This window comes from Carassius auratus, chromosome 13, assembly GCF_003368295.1.
Source record: "Carassius auratus strain Wakin chromosome 13, ASM336829v1, whole genome shotgun sequence".
NCBI lineage: Eukaryota > Metazoa > Chordata > Actinopteri > Cypriniformes > Cyprinidae > Carassius > Carassius auratus.
In genome coordinates, this window is record NC_039255.1 from 18,915,262 (window position 1) to 18,931,484 (window position 16,223).

General features: G+C 37.0%; 1 protein-coding gene across 2 annotated transcripts; it reads left to right on the top strand.

Moving 5' to 3' along the window:
• The first annotated feature begins 257 nt into the window (after nucleotides 1-257).
• Nucleotides 258-15,526, top strand: LOC113112955 (poly(rC)-binding protein 3). Of its 2 annotated transcripts, none has more exons than XM_026278943.1 (14): nucleotides 258-842; nucleotides 2,229-2,317; nucleotides 3,024-3,144; nucleotides 4,247-4,270; nucleotides 4,438-4,470; nucleotides 4,858-4,974; nucleotides 5,744-5,875; nucleotides 7,114-7,242; nucleotides 7,590-7,679; nucleotides 8,917-8,958; nucleotides 10,126-10,201; nucleotides 11,100-11,152; nucleotides 12,185-12,354; nucleotides 15,230-15,523. In XM_026278943.1, exons 3-14 carry the CDS (start codon nucleotides 3,061-3,063, stop codon nucleotides 15,264-15,266), a joined length of 987 nt encoding a protein of 328 aa, XP_026134728.1. In that variant the 5' UTR covers nucleotides 258-842; nucleotides 2,229-2,317; nucleotides 3,024-3,060; the 3' UTR covers nucleotides 15,267-15,523. The 2 variants fall into 2 exon arrangements, with proteins under 2 accessions (XP_026134728.1, XP_026134727.1); XM_026278942.1 differs by having other exon boundaries at nucleotides 273-842; nucleotides 13,321-15,526.
• The last annotated feature ends 697 nt before the right edge of the window (nucleotides 15,527-16,223 follow it).

A 16,223-nucleotide genomic window follows, 5' to 3' on the forward strand; every position in this document is an offset into this window, starting at 1 on the left:
TGTTCATTTCCATCCCAGACAGCAGGCAGCGATTAAATATGCCACTTCTGCTCCACTAATTCATTCACTTTGAAATTCTACTGCCCAGCAGAGTGCATCTTTTTCTGTTAAAGGGCCACATTGTTTGCGCAGGACTTTGGCCTCATTAGCAGGAGTAGATGGGGGAGGGGAAACTGGCCAAAGAGACATTGTGTCTTTCTGTCCATAATGATGTGACACAGTCAATTTGGAGATGCTTATGTTGATTGGGGGTACCAGCAAAACATGTGGCATTTTCTTCTTCTTATGTGTCCTTCAAACTGTCATTATACATGCATGCATGTGTCTCACCTAGGTCTTCTCTGCCAAAATGGACCATGTATTTCAAGATGAGTCTCACAGTTAAACAATTCTGTCTTACTTTTTCTTGTGAATATTTTGCCAGACAATTTCAACTTTGCAATTTCACCAAAGTATGGAAAACTTGTTGCCTTCTGTTCTTCTTGGGATTCCCTAATGCACCCGTTCCCGGGATGAAGGCGCAGTGGCGTCGACTACGTGAGTATTAAGAACTGAGAGAGCCTCCGGGCTCACGTAGCCTGGGCTGAAGGCTTATCAGAGGCTAAGCCAGAGGGGGAAAAAAACAGTAAAGCTAGTCTCCAACGACCAGAGGTACAGGCACAAGGCCATCTGTCCATTCTCTGAATACAACTGACAACAAAGGAGGGCAACTCCGCACTCAGGGAATCATACACACTCTGAAGCCTCAAACGTTAACTCATCCTGGACTGACCAAGCAAGAAGAGTTGGAGAAGAATTTAAGTGGCCTCTTTCACGCTGTCTCAACCTCCATCACTTCTCAGGTCAGTTTGCTAACTTCAACCCAAAGCTGCTCGTCACGCTCAGGGACTTCCAAAGCACAGGAACAAATAGGCGTATTAATGCTTTTCTGGCAGCAACAGTGCTCTTGTTTTATCTTTGACAAAACTGTTATATCTTTCAAATACATTATGCATATTATGTGATTGTATATATACTATATGACACTTTATATTCTTGTTTCTACATTTACATATAATAATGCAGTATAACACTATATCTAAACAAATATAATGCATAGCTAAATTATGTTAATAATAATAAATTATATATATATATATATATATATATATATATATATATATATATATATATATATATATATATATATATATATAGAAATATAATTTATAAATTATATTCATGTTTATTCATATCAAAGTCATATTCTAGTTCTGACGCTACATAGAGTAACACTTGTTTAAGTTTTTATACATTTTGATTTAATTATAATAATGCAATATAACTAAATCTCAGCAAATATAATTTATAAAGGTATATAGGTATTTCTATACACATACCTTTCTATAAATAAACAAAATAAATATAAACTATGTTGAGGTTAATACATATAAATGTCATGTTTAAAAAATAATGCTCTAGGTTTGGGCAGTAATATTACATATTATTATTGAATGGACCTATTTAATTATATACTTTCTGTAATATATACAGATTTGTTATTGTTGTTGTTATTATTATTATTATTATTATTAAATTTAGTTTGAATAGTTAATTGCAGTGTATTGAATTCACAGTAGTGAGGACTAAGTCTTGGCCATTAGGATTACGCATTTAAAAAAGAGTGATCATTTCTGAACTCTAATCTGACACACCATTTACATGCCGCATCAACATTTCAACGGCAGTCGCATAAATTATTGATTCCTGATTCATAAACACGTTTGACATTTGAAAAACTTAGTGTGTGATATCTATATTCGGGCTTATTAGTGCTGTGTTATATGATGGCAGAATGCTTTCAGATGCCTGTTGACAAGCTTTGGAAGGACAGAAATGGGTCAAATGGGTTTTAGCATTAGCCAAACAAATCCAGGCCTACAGGATTAGACAGGATGGCAGCAGTGTGTTTGATGCATTTACCTGATGAAACAACACTGAACTAATAGCCACACAAAAGAACAGGCTTTTTACACCATTTGTTATTATTTCATATTAAGAATGCTGAATCCATAACTCATTGTTTAACTTCTGCATAAGGAGTCTTGTTGATGATTAAAATTGAATTCTGTCTTTGAGAATGATTTAACAAATAACCCTTTTACTGGCTTCGATGTTAAACAGAAGCAAAAAAAAACTAATTATATATAGATAGATAGATAGATATTTAACATTTGTTTCTCTTCTAGTCTATTTAAGGGGTTCACATCGCTTTAACAAGTTCCTCTGCTGCTGGAGTGTCATGGAAAGAGGGACCACATTTCATTTAACAGCTAATGTAAGTCTGAAAACATTTCAAAAGCAGTCGTTTTCAAAGAGACCTAACAAATGAAAGCACTGGGACTCAATTAGAAAAGATGTATTCGTGTTCTCAATTAAATAAAGAAAATGCATTCATTTATTGCTCGTAGTTGCAGGGCCTCATTAGAGGAATATGAGGAATGGATAAGGCATTATTAAAAGGAAATTTAAGACAATCTCCTAACTCTCCTTCTGATCTAGCACTGCCTCATTTTTTAGTTTCGCTCATGAATGTGCTCTGTGATCTCATCTGGCTTAGAATCGATTTAGATTGCGATAAGCTCGGTTTTAAAGTGAGGAATGTGGGAACAGATCACTCTCTGATAAATTAATGGGCATTGTTAGACATGGACACACAAACGTCACTTGATCCAAAGGCCTGGAAAGACACAAGTGGCTCTTTTTGAGTCTTTTCAAACACGGTCACACCATTTCTATCAAAGCAGAGCCATTAGAGAGGTTAGAGGCAGGACCCCGCTCACCCGCTTGGAGGGAAATAACGCCCAACTTAATGTCAGAGCACAGCAACAGGTATCAGCAGATAAACAGATTGAACACATTTATGGCTAAAAATGGTAATAGCAAGGAATTAAGAGGTTGGCAAGACTGAAATGTTTTCTCTCTGAAATTCATCTAATATCTCTCCTGACTGAACTGGTAAATTTGTCTGCTTGTGTGCACAGAGACAGTCTGTTTGAAGCATCTAGACCCAAGAGAAGAATGAATATGAATGAGAAGGAGGGAGGAGTATGTGAAGGGGGGCTAAATGTCACCCTCACCATCCGCCTGCTAATGCATGGCAAGGTAAGACACATCCGGATCCTCACAGAGCTGCGCTTGTTTTTATTCTCAGCCTTGTTTTGCAAGTGCATCCAGTGAAGCGATGAAACCAGTACTCGAGAAAGATTTATGAGTAGTGATCATTTTAGATTATAGATTGTCAGTATAATTGATTATAAAATGTTGTCTTTTAGAAAACATCATCAGAAATAGTACTGATAGCATATATAGTTGTCTGGGTCTGAAATAATGTCACAGTCTTTCTGGTTATGGTATCTATAGCTACACTACACAAATGTTTGGAATAATTACTTTTTTATGTTTTTGAAAGAAGTGCTCACCATGGCTGCATTTATGCGATCAAAAATACAATAAAAACAGTGAAATGGGGAAATATTATTAGCATTGAAATGAACTGTGTTATATTTGAATATATTTCAAAATATAATTTATTCTTGTGATGCAAAGGTGAATTTTCAGCATCATTACTTCAGTCCTTAGTGTCACATGATCCTTAGGAATCATTTTAAAATGCTGATTTGGTCCTCATGAAAAATTTCTTATTGTCATTGTTGAAAACAGTTGTGCTGCTTTATATTTTTGTGCAAAGCATAACAAAGTACCATTCAGTATTTGGGGCTTATAAAAGGGGTTGCACATATGTGCACTTTCCTGTACTTACAGTACAGTGTACATACATAAGAAAGTAGATTCAGGGTTAGTATATAATTATTACCAAGTTTTTCTAATAACTATAACAAGTACATAGCATGCACATATGGAACAGGACTGTAAAATAACATGAAGTAAAGTAAACAAATAGATATTATTACTTTTATTCAGAAAAGACACATTAATTTGATTAAATATGACAATAAAGACATTTACAATGTTACAAAAGATTGCTATTTAAAAAAAAAAATCAAATTCAAATACAATTCTAATCATGAAATAATCCTGAAGAAATGTATTAGTTTTCTTTGAAAATATTAAGCAGCAAAACTGTTTTCATTGTAATAAGAACATATTGACAGCCACGCTTCTTGTCACTTTATGCTGTCAGTAATATATCTAATTTTGTCATCTAAAAGAAAACACTGATTTTGTCTCTTTTATGTGTTTCTAGGAAGTTGGAAGTATCATTGGGAAGGTAAAATATTCAGTATTATCCTGATAATTGCATTATTGAATTTAGCATAACAGTCTTTATTCTTTGGCGTTCCTAAGCACTTCTTACTGTCTTTAAAACTGGCTTACAATCTAATTATAATGTACACTTTTTGATATAACTATGATTTTCCTCTTGTTTTGATTTAGAAAGGAGAGACTGTCAAAAAAATGAGAGAGGAAGTAAGTGCAACACTGTTCTTCATGATCAAATGGGACTTTAATTTAATTATGAATATCAAAAGCTTATTATATATTTCACATAGTAAGGTTTTTTAACTTTTTTTTATGAACTACGGACCGTTGCCTTGACATTAAATGCAGTGCATATTATTAATTCTGACAAGCTTCGTAAAGATGAAACTCATTTGGGGGGCCACATGTATATCAAAAACTAGACAGCAGAAAACAGCCTGGAATCATTTTCAGTTTGAGCAAAATCATCTTATTTTCTGCATGATCAGTTCAGTGGTATTTAACTGGCAGAGGGTGCAAATGTAAGCCTAGAGGAGAGACTGATCAATTAAACGTAATGCAGCACAAAAACTCTGCTCTTCCCTGTGGATTTAGAGTGGAGCCCGCATTAACATATCCGACGGTTCCAGTCCAGAGCGCATTGTCACCATTACTGGATCGTCTGAAGTCATCTTCAAAGCCTTCGCCATGATCGCAGAGAAATTTGAGGAGGTGGGTAGGAATTCCCAGTAATAAGCGATTCATGTTATGGATGATTTGATGCATTTTAGTACACTACAAAAATATTAATGTGGATTTACATGGCAACTATTTGCCATGCTTTCACATTAATTTGACGATTTAGTACTGAATACAGTGAATCCACAGTGAACAGGAGCAGGAAATGGGTGATATAAAAGTAGTATGCTATTGAATCACAATGGTCTGTGTCTGCATTACAGTGATCTTGTATATTTAGACGTTAACTGTAATAGTGTGACGACCACAGTAATATGCCTGCATTGCATCCATAAATTATGTGGTTGCATTTGTTTACTGTTCGATATATTATGTTGTTGTTGCTTGTTTTTTATTTATTTATCTATAACATTTTAATTATGTTTATTTTTAAGATTATACTTTTTAACTATTAGAGATAATGGGTTTTATATGCAGAGAGATCATACTAAGCATACTAATACTTAAAAGACAACAACAACTTATATCACCACGATAGTATTGATAAACCATCCTTCCTTAACTGTTCATTAATATTTCTATTAGTTACAATGTTGATATGTATAGTGAAGTTTGAGGAAGAGTCAATCACTTGCTTTATTTTCTCCATGTTGCACAGTGAAAAAAATTACAAACTGTGTTCTGTAAAACAACACCATAACACTTTTTCTCCCGTATAAACTTGTTTTTATAAAAAAAATGACACATTGCTTTGACACAAGCTGAAGTGAGCTTCTTTCTGATGCATATGCATCTCTTTCAGGATATCCTGGCATCCATGATCAACAGCACCGTGATGAGCAGGCCTCCTGTGACACTGCGTCTCGTCTTCCCCGCCAGTCAGTGCGGTTCTCTCATTGGCAAAGGAGGCTCCAAGATCAAAGAGATCAGAGAGGTAGATGTTCTAGGTAGAAGTTTAATTGTTGGCAGATGCGCAGGGTTTGTAATGCAGGTCACAGCGGCCCCCGGATGATGCGCGGAATGATCCGTTAAACAATTAGTTTCCGTTGCCTCAGTGGCAGGCAGAAACACTTCACATCAGCATGACTGATTGTCCTCATCAAATTAGATCTTTTTATTCCTGAGCACAGGGGGCCGCTCGATTCATGCTAAATCCACACGTTATGAGACGGCTGCAACCCTGAGCTGTAATTTCCTTAACTCTTGAACTCACTCGCTTTTCCTCAAACTCATCTATTCATGGCTTCCGTTGATGGAAAACACTGCAATTCATCTCAAAAGTGAAACCATTCGTTTTCATTTAGCTGTTGAAATTGACACGAGGACAGTGACGTTTGCTGGAAGGCTTTGTTTTTTATGTGGCTGGTGGATCACATTGAATAAATATAGCTGTCCTCGGCGCTGAGGGCTGTGAGGGGTGAACGGGATGCTTTTATTCCCAGTTGCTATGAATGTCTAGGACAGGACGGCCCACCAAGGCCTAAATAGACTAATATTTATATACAGCATCCAAATAGCTTGACCTAAATAACTGGCCAGATGAGAACAATGTCAGTTCTGGACATGAGAATAGTAATGCTGTAATACCAAAAGGGACTGTATGGCACACTTTGTTTGCTATTCACTTGGAAAGAAATCAGAATTTGTAATCTTACAAACTCCTCAGTGCTGAAATTTCTTTTTTAATTAGTGCTTGTATTGCAGTTGTGTTAATATGTGTGATGCGGACATTGTAAGTTAAAATGCTATTTATTAAACAAAATGTGCAATTCAAACATGAATAAGTTTCTCTCTGAAGAACTGTTCACTGAAATGTGCTTCTGGCATCCAAAAAAAAAAAAAAAAAAAAAAAACCTGAACCTTTAATTTTAAGAATGTAGGTAAGATTATGAAATATAACTTTTATAAATATAATAAATATAACTGATTTTACATTTTATGTGCGCACATTTATTTAATTGGTGAGTAGCTCTTTAATAAGCAGGATAATCTACAGTCATCCGCTCATTATTGCAAAATAAATCCAGGCAGACAGGGTGACCAGGAATGCGGATGTGGAGTGACCTTCTCCTTTTAAATGTCACTACTGAAAGAAATATGAAAGATGTCATTTGTGGCTTTTCTAATCATCCTGTCCAGCATGTGTTGACTTGAAGTGTTGCTGTGTGTCAGAGCACAGGTGCCCAGGTCCAGGTGGCAGGAGATCTACTGCCTGACTCGACTGAGAGAGCTGTGACCATCTCCGGCACCCCTCACGCCATCACACAATGTGTGAAACACATCTGCACCGTCATGCTGGAGGTCTGTGACAGAGCGTCTGCTTTTAACTTGCAAATCGGTGCGATTATGCACGATTTCCCTTATGCCTAAAATGTTATTTCAAGTGGGGAATACTTTTCAGGTCTATTTCACCTTCACACTTAATTTGTGTGCACTTTCAGCACATGGACTACATGTTAAATGTTCTTGTTTGCTTCATTAGTAACCAGCATCCGACCTTGGTTGCCTTTGTTTTGCAGGATTTTCCCTGGCCCGCATTAACTTTGGGCTCTGAACAGTAAAATCCAGTGAGGCTTAACAGAGTTCTAGACGCATACTGCCTAAACGCCTTTGCTTTTGTCCTGACTGTGCTTGTCTCCCTCATTTAGTCGCCACCTAAAGGAGCCACTATACCGTACCGACCCAAACCCACCGCCGGCGCCAGCCACACAGTGTTGTCACAACCTCATGCTGCGTCAGTGAGTACTCCATCTATCTCTTAATGTAGAAACCATACAATCGAAACATCCCTTCATGAGCATCAATGATTCCATAGTTCCCCGCAGTCCCAGTGGGACGCTCAGAGTGTGGATATTTACACTAATGATTAGACCGAGATCAGCTGGTGGAATAAATCTCACCCGTAATCAGTAATACAGTCACCAATGGGGCCACTGGACCATGCCAATGCATGCGGATCAGACCAGCTTTGAATCACTAATTCAGATCTGTAGGTGTTTGAATTGGAAAGATTGTAACTAATCATAAATACAGCTGTATAAAGCTGGACTAAACAATTTGTTCATCAGCATTCCATTCTATTCGGTTGTTCATATCTGGTGAAATACTTTCTCATAAGGGTGTGTTAGCTAAGTTTTGAGCCTTTATTTTTGACTTCTCTTGGTATGTTGTCAAAAGGGCTTCTGTTGCTCATTTGACTGATCATGATGACATTTAGTTTGACTAAGGTGAGTCCATATACTGAAAAATCATGACAACTGGTCTCTGGAAGATTAAAATGCTAAGAAACAGTTTAGTTCTGTGTTTGTTGCCATGTTTGACGATAGCATGGGATGTTCATGTGATGCCCCCTTGTGGTTACATTAAGAAGAGCTTAACATATTTCAGTCATAATTCCACCTGGCAGTATTAATTATGTTAATAACAAAGTAGTCTCAAGTAGACAGATTTTGACTTGTGATGTAAAGTCTGGTCCACTTCGCAGCTCATTCTGGTCAAGAGCCACTTAACATGAACAAAGCGGCCAACCACTGTTTGTTTTATTTTATGTATTATCTAGGGGACACATGATCCTTCAGACTACTATTGACTGTCAACTAATAACTAATTCAAAATATGACACAGAAATCTCGCCAAATACAGAAATCTGATGACTAATTATTTCACACAGCAAAATAGTTTTGCTTGAGGAACAACTGCTAGAAGCCACTAACCATTTCTTCTTCACAAGTGTTTATATTATCAATCTGGTACACTATTTTATATGATACAATCCTGTTAACCCCAATTGATTTGCACTGCATTTGAACTGCTTTGAGCTTACAATTTTCATAAAGGCTTTCTAGGTTTTTATTAAATATGCATTAAATGGACTGTGGGTGGTCCATGGGTGTGCCATATCATTAAGACTAATGACGAAGCAGCAAATAGGCAGCTGTTATCTGTACTAACCTAAACGTGTTATCTGTTCCACAGGCATTTGCTATTCAAGGACAGTTTGCCATTCCAACCCAAGACGTGAGTGTCTGTCACACAGGCTGATCAGTATCATTCACAGCACACTACAGTCCCCCGGCCACATCCCACCCCTTACACAACCACAGTTCTCCCACTGCATTCCTAACACACACCGATATCTCTGATATGGTCTCTGCCTACGACCGCTTCTTTAATATCTAATATCACTAACACTTGTTAGTCCGTAGTTATTTAATATCCCTGGTTCAGACACAAGTAAACAATATTCGTTAACTGAACCATTCACATATCAATGCTATGAATGTAAAGGTTTAAAGGCAGCACTGTATTGACAGATCCCTAAATATTACGGTTAGGTTTTTTTGAAATCTAAAACCTATGTAGTAAACTTCTGAAATTAATAACACCATACAGACTACATTCTGTGGAAGCCAGAATAACAAATCCAAGTAATTGTGGGATAAAGTTGAAGTAGATAACATTTGTCAAATATGACAATGTCAATGCGAGATAAACAGAGAAGTCGCAGGTATGGAAAACAAGTTGCAATTGTGAATTATTTAGTCCCACTGCAAGATAAAGTCACAATTTGACATATAAAGTAAAACTGCAGTTGCAGGATTTAAAAGTCAATGCAAAACATACAGTAAAGTCATAGTTATGAAAAACAAAGTTTCACTAGCGAGATTTAAGGTCACAATGAAGTCACAGGTATAAAATATATAAGTGATGGAAGGTTAAGTATTAAAATGACAATCAAATGTGATGATGTAATCATAATATTTGCATACTATACCAATTTTGTTGTGCTCGGTCTTCTTTCTTACACACATCAGTTTTCATTCTGAGCTGTGATTGGTCTTGCATGTAACACACGTAACACTGCATTGTCACATAGTGTACAGACAGCTGGCAGAAAAACAAGACGTGTGTCATGACAACTGCTTCATTTCACATACAAACACACCTCAAACTTGTACACCATTCTTTTCCCGCCTCTCAAGCAATTAAATTCCCTTAAGGAAATGCAAATCTAGTTTTTGATCACCTTACTTGGGAGAAGTGGACGGTAAGTCCGAAGGGGGACCTGATAACTAATCAAATTCTGAGACTTGATATGGGTGCCGTTCTGTCTGTAGATGTGAGTGTCCTCTGAAATAACTCCATTTTGATTGGCTAGTTCTAACCTCCTTCCTGCCCCCGCAGTTGACCAAGCTTCACCAGTTGGCTATGCAGCATATCCCCTTTACCTCCCTTGGGCAGAGCAACCCCACCTTCCCTGGTACGTACCCAGAGCTCCCCAGGGAAGTCTGTCTCTCCCTTTGTCTGTCTCTCTGCCTGTCTTTCTCTCGATCTTTCTCTTTCCCTCTCCACTCTTTCATCTGTCGTGTCTGACCACCTCTGTCTCATGCGCTCACCACCGCATGTTCTACTTTTCACCTCTGAAGAAAATGAGGGCGAAGCCATTTTTGTGGTAAGGTAATAAATATCATAACACTGTCAACATAATGCTGCACATGCCGTGCCATGATACGACCAAAAACCGGTCCGGATAGCTCCAGATAGTCTGCGTTCGGATGCCGGCCGCCGACGGCTCCTTTGAGATGTTGTAGAAATCTCCAAATGTGTGATGTCACCATAACAACAGCATCATGACGGCTATGTGATGCATATGTGTCACCCCTTTCTCTCCTTATATGTGAAGTCGTCACGAAGGCTTTCATTCATTTAATATTCTTCCCCCTCTCATATCCTCCACAAAACCCCTAACCTGTTCAAACCGGCAGCGTTTTCCTAAGCAAACCTGAAGCCCACTCTCACAGCAGCCCACATTTATCATGACAAACAGATTCCGTGCATTGCAAGTGCCAGCCCATAATTATTACCATGGAAATAGGGAGTTGAAGAAAGACAGCCTCTCCACAGACGTTGCCGATAATGTGTGCTATTTGGAAATGCATTTATGGGTGTTTTTGGGTCTCAGGCAGCCATGTATTAAATAGGAATTCATTCATGACTCACCCGCTGTAGCAGCCGTAATGCTTTCAAACACTGTGTAATTTTAATGTGATACTTTTCGATTTAATTCGAGTAGTCTCAGCGGCAGTGTAGCAATGTCAAAAAGTTGTTGTCTTTTTTCAGCTGTCGAGTTGTGCTTACCTTCCCATTTCCCTGCTTAGGTCTGGAGGCATCCTTTGCGACCACTTCTCATGAGCTGAGCATACCTAATGATGTAAGTTACGGTATATTAATTGTCCTACACATAAAATAATAGAGTTAACTTGAGGCTAAATGTTTGTGGCAGTTCGTGTTAAATTAGATGCTGTTACTGCTGTGTACACTGTCCCCAAAAAGTATATGGACATGTAAGGTCACGTTTAAACTGTATGAATGTCATTACATTAGAGCAAATGAAAATTTATAATAAGTTAGAATGACATAACCTTTTCTAAGACATATTTTTAAGGGTACACTATTCTTCAAAAGGATGGCATTGAATATATTTTTCAAGTCTTATGTTCACCAAGGCTGCATTTATCTGATATTTGTACAATTTTAAATAACTGTTTATAAAAATTTAAAATATAATTTATTCCAGTGAATTTTCAGCATCATTACTCCAGTTTTCAGTTTCACATGATCCTTCAGAAATCATTCTGATATGTTGATTTGCTGCTCAAGAAACCTTTCTTGTTATTATCTGTGTTGAAAACAGTTGTGCTGCTTAATCCTTTTTTAGGATTCCGTGATGAATAGAAAGTCTAAAAGAATTGCATTTATTTGAAATAGACATTTTTGTAACAATGTACAGTATACGTCTATACTGTCACTTTTGTCAATTTAATGCATGTTAAATTATGTTTATTTAATTCCATTTCATACAATGTTTTTAAACCAATATTTTTATTTTATTGTACTAGAATATTCAATTTGAAATGTTTTTGCTTGTCACATGATACTTTGAAATGCATGCCAATTGGCTTGATATTTAGTATTTATTCCAATGACATTCATACAGTCGTAGGTGTATCTTTTAGTAATTCAAGTTTTTATGATTTGCTATAATTACACTGACACATTATTACACTGATCATGGATTAAAGTAATCTGTTATTCAGCACTCACTTGTAGAATCTATTTAGTAAAATTCCAGGCATGCCATACAGTAGAGAACAGCAGCTTCCATGTCCTAGAGGTTCACTCTCAGCCTCCTTAGACTTTTAATGTCCAGATGTTGTTTGCCCCTCACCCGTCTGTCTCTCAGCTCATAGGCTGCATCATTGGCAGACAGGGCAGTAAGATCAATGAGATTCGCCAGATGTCTGGTGCCCAGATCAAAATAGCCGGGGCCACAGACGGTTCGGCAGTGCGCCACGTCACCATCACAGGCTCCCCAGCCAACATCAGCGTGGCGCAGTACCTCATCAGTGCGAGGTAAGACCTTCCCGCTCACATTTTGAAGCAAAGTTCAGCCAAAAATGAAATTCTGTCATCATTTACTCAACCTCATGTTATTCCAAACCCGTATGATGTTTTTTTTCTGTGGAAATTAAAGGGAGAATTTTAGAAGAATGTTCATGCAGCGCTTTTCCATACAATTCCATACTGTTCATAATGGTCACATGAGTCAAACTCCAAAAGAGACAATTTATAAAAGCAGTATAAAACTAGCCCATATGCACTACAGTACTGTACAGTAATATATAAACAATATATACAAAATTACTGTTTTAACTATTTGTGTTCAAATAAATTTCTGTTCAAGTAATCAACTTTTGTTAATAATAGACCAAAATTGAAAACATCTTTCAATTTAATTCTTTCCCATTATAGTTTTCAAAACAAATAAAGTGGATTTCAACTTATAACATCACTTTCTGGTGTTCTGACCAAAGCATTAATATACGATTAATGATTGGATATACATCAGACCTATTTTGGATTTAAGAGCTATATTTGATCTATTTCTATTTTGGAATATTGTGCATGTTGGGTAAGAGCAGCCAGCACATTCAAAAAATATTCCTTCTTACACAGAAAAAAGAAAGTCATGAGCGTGAATAAACATGTTGACAAAACTTTCATTTTTGGATGAACCATCCACAATCTGTTTTATGTAATGGTGTAATACGTAGGAATTAGACAGCAGTCATATAGTCTGTCTCATCTCACCCATTAGGCACTGCTTTATTAATTCTCATCCAGGCATGTTAAACCCTTATTATTATTCCTTCTTGTAACACATAACATTCCCTAAATTGATTATTCTTTTCTCTATTTCTCTCGCCCCCTCCCATGTCACTCTCTCTCCTCTTGTGTGCCACTGTAACCCCTCTATTAACCCCACACATGTCCTCACAACCCCTCCTGGTTTGCGTGCATCTGAATGTGTGTTTGCAGTTTAGAGATGGCTAAACTGAGCATCCAGGCAGCGTCGTCCTCCTCTTCCAGCACACCTATCGACCTCGGCCTGGGCTTCTCCCAGTCCACCCCCTCCACCTCTTCCATGACCGTCCTGGCTGCTCCCCCCTCTGCTATTAATGTCCACTCCCCCTCGTCCATCCCCAGCGCCCACTATGCATTGCCTGTTTCCAGCCTGCTTGGCATGAAAACCGTCCCCCTGCTGGCAATGCACACAGCCACCTCTGCAGGCTTTCCGGCTGGCTTCACACCCTACACCACAAAGATCCCCACCTCGTCCAGCATCAAAAAATCAGAGCGGCAGAAGTTTGCCCCGTACTGAGCGGCCGTGGTCTTTAAACTCATCAGTTATGTTGTATTTGTTTATTATTCACTCAAGAATATTAGGTAGATTGAATGTGCCCCCCCCGCTCCACCCCTATTTTGTTAATGTTTCTGTGCAATATTTCACAAGCAAGGAATTGTGAGTGCATGACAAGATTAATCACTCCTTAGATTGTCTTCCATTTTGTGTGGCGTTTCATTTGGAAGTGTTTGAGATATCCATCCCATATAATTTATCTGACACTGAACCTGTGATTTTTTTTTTTTAAGAAAAGCCAAAGCCAGCACGAACTTGATTTATTGGTACTATGCAGCTCACAGTGTTGTGTGTGTGTTTTATAAATCTTGGAGTGATCTTTAATGTGCTGATTAGAATGGCTGTCATCTTTGTTATTGTATCACAGTTCAATATAAAAAGTCATTTAAAAGAGAGTGTGATGCTCTGCCTCTCATACTGATGTAGTTATTCAGACTTTGACCTACTTTAATAATATAACATCATATCAGAATCATTTTTATTAATGCTGCAGAGACACAAAGGCACAGAGCTGGGGACCACCAGGAAAATTGTCCTGGGCCCGGTGATAAGGGGTCCTTCTAAGGCCCTTTTAATGGATGGATGCCATGGATAACATGACAATCACTTTGAGAGTGACCCTCATACAAAAATATATGTAGTAGCTCTATATTATGATGTATTAAAACCTATTTATACTGTGTGAAAAAGAAAAAAGAAGTGTGATAATATACTATTTCCAAAATTAAATAATTGGCTTTTATATTATCACTGTTAACAGCAAGACTATCTGGAAATATTTACTTTATATTAGGATCATACTGAATCTTTTTTTAAACTACTCTAGTATTGTTAGATGTATAAGGTATATATATACCTGACAAACAATTTCACAATCAATATTGTTATAACTCCAAATAAAAATATTTGTATAACATCATAAGTTAATGTCATTCAAAAATTGGGGGTCAGTCATTTTTTATTTTTTATTTTTTAGCAACAATGCATTAAATTGATCAAAAGTGACAGTAAAGAGATTTATATTGTTACAATAGATTCTATTTCGAATAAATACTGTTCTTTTGAACTTTCTGTTCATCAAAGAATCCTGAAAAACTGTTTGAATGTATTAAAAAAAAAAAATTCGGTCCAACTGTTCTCAATATTGATAATAGTATCATGAGACACTGAATACAAAATACTGATTTAAAAATATTACATATATATATATATATATATAAGCATAGAAGTGAAAAATGCATACAAGAAACTTTATGAGTTTTATAGGGTTTTTTTCTGTCTAATTTCCTCATTTACAGCCTGTGGGGGTCCCAGGACACCCGCCTGAAAAGCTTTAGTAGAAACAACACTTTGTGTTTTTAAAATGTTATTTTGTTCTCTCAACTAAGATATCTGATGACACTATGAAACTGTGACACAGCAGACCCATGCTTCTCATGCCCAGCAGGGCAAAGTATCAGAAATATAACTGCTTTAAACAATAACTTGATCTGTTCTTCTGTATCTGATTGTGTGTTTTCCTCCTAGGCTGTCCTCAGTGATAGCAAGTCTGAGGCCACTGTAGTGCAACATTTACAGCTTTTATCATTAATCTGTGATTGGATTACCCTAAAGCCACAGTGGACTCTTATGGACACAAGAACTCCTGGCTACATCATGAAAATGGTTTTCCAACTTGAAAACCATACTGTATATTAAATAGATGCGCTGTAACTGTAGTTTTTTTAATGTGTCAGCCATTCAGTGTGTTTGTTTTTAGATCACCTTTTGAAATTCTGTAAACATTTTGCAGTTAATGTATGACAAATCAATAAATGTAGAATTTAAAAGAGTTTTTTTTGTTTATTAAACAACAGCTTTTTATTAGTACATGGACTTTCTAGTTCAATCTTACATATAAAGTTGCATTAAAATGCATTGCATTTATAAACCTTTAATGAAATTAAACATTCACTGTTTCATTTCATTTCAGTGCCTGACCTGTTGTGATTGAAGTTAAAAGGTAAAAAGCAAAGAGTTTTCATGCAGCGCCAGATGCATATCTGGCTCTTTGAGTCTTTCAATAATACATGCAGTGCTTAAAACAGGGTTATTTTGGTTAACGTAAGCTGGTCTCTAAGAACCAGAAAGCACACCAGGGAAAGCAGATTTCATTTCTATTTGTTGTAGAGAGCTTATTTTGTCCTTCTTATTCATCATTTGTTTCTGATGGACGTTTGGTGTTTTGTAAGTGTCATCAGTACGTCACTAGTTTACTGGAGAACACACACAGTGAATGACTGAATGCTATTCATCTCAGTCAGACACAAACATAACATTCCCATGGGATCTGTGGATACTGCTTTAACAAACAGTGCCTCAAAGCCACTCATTTTCATGCATTCTGCATCCACATTCATATAAAACTGCATGTTTTCTCATGACTCGTCATGTGTGCTAATAATTTCCCCATAGACTTATGAATGCATTAGGACAAAAGCTTTACCCTGATCATGGATGTTTCACGACAGCCTACTTTCTA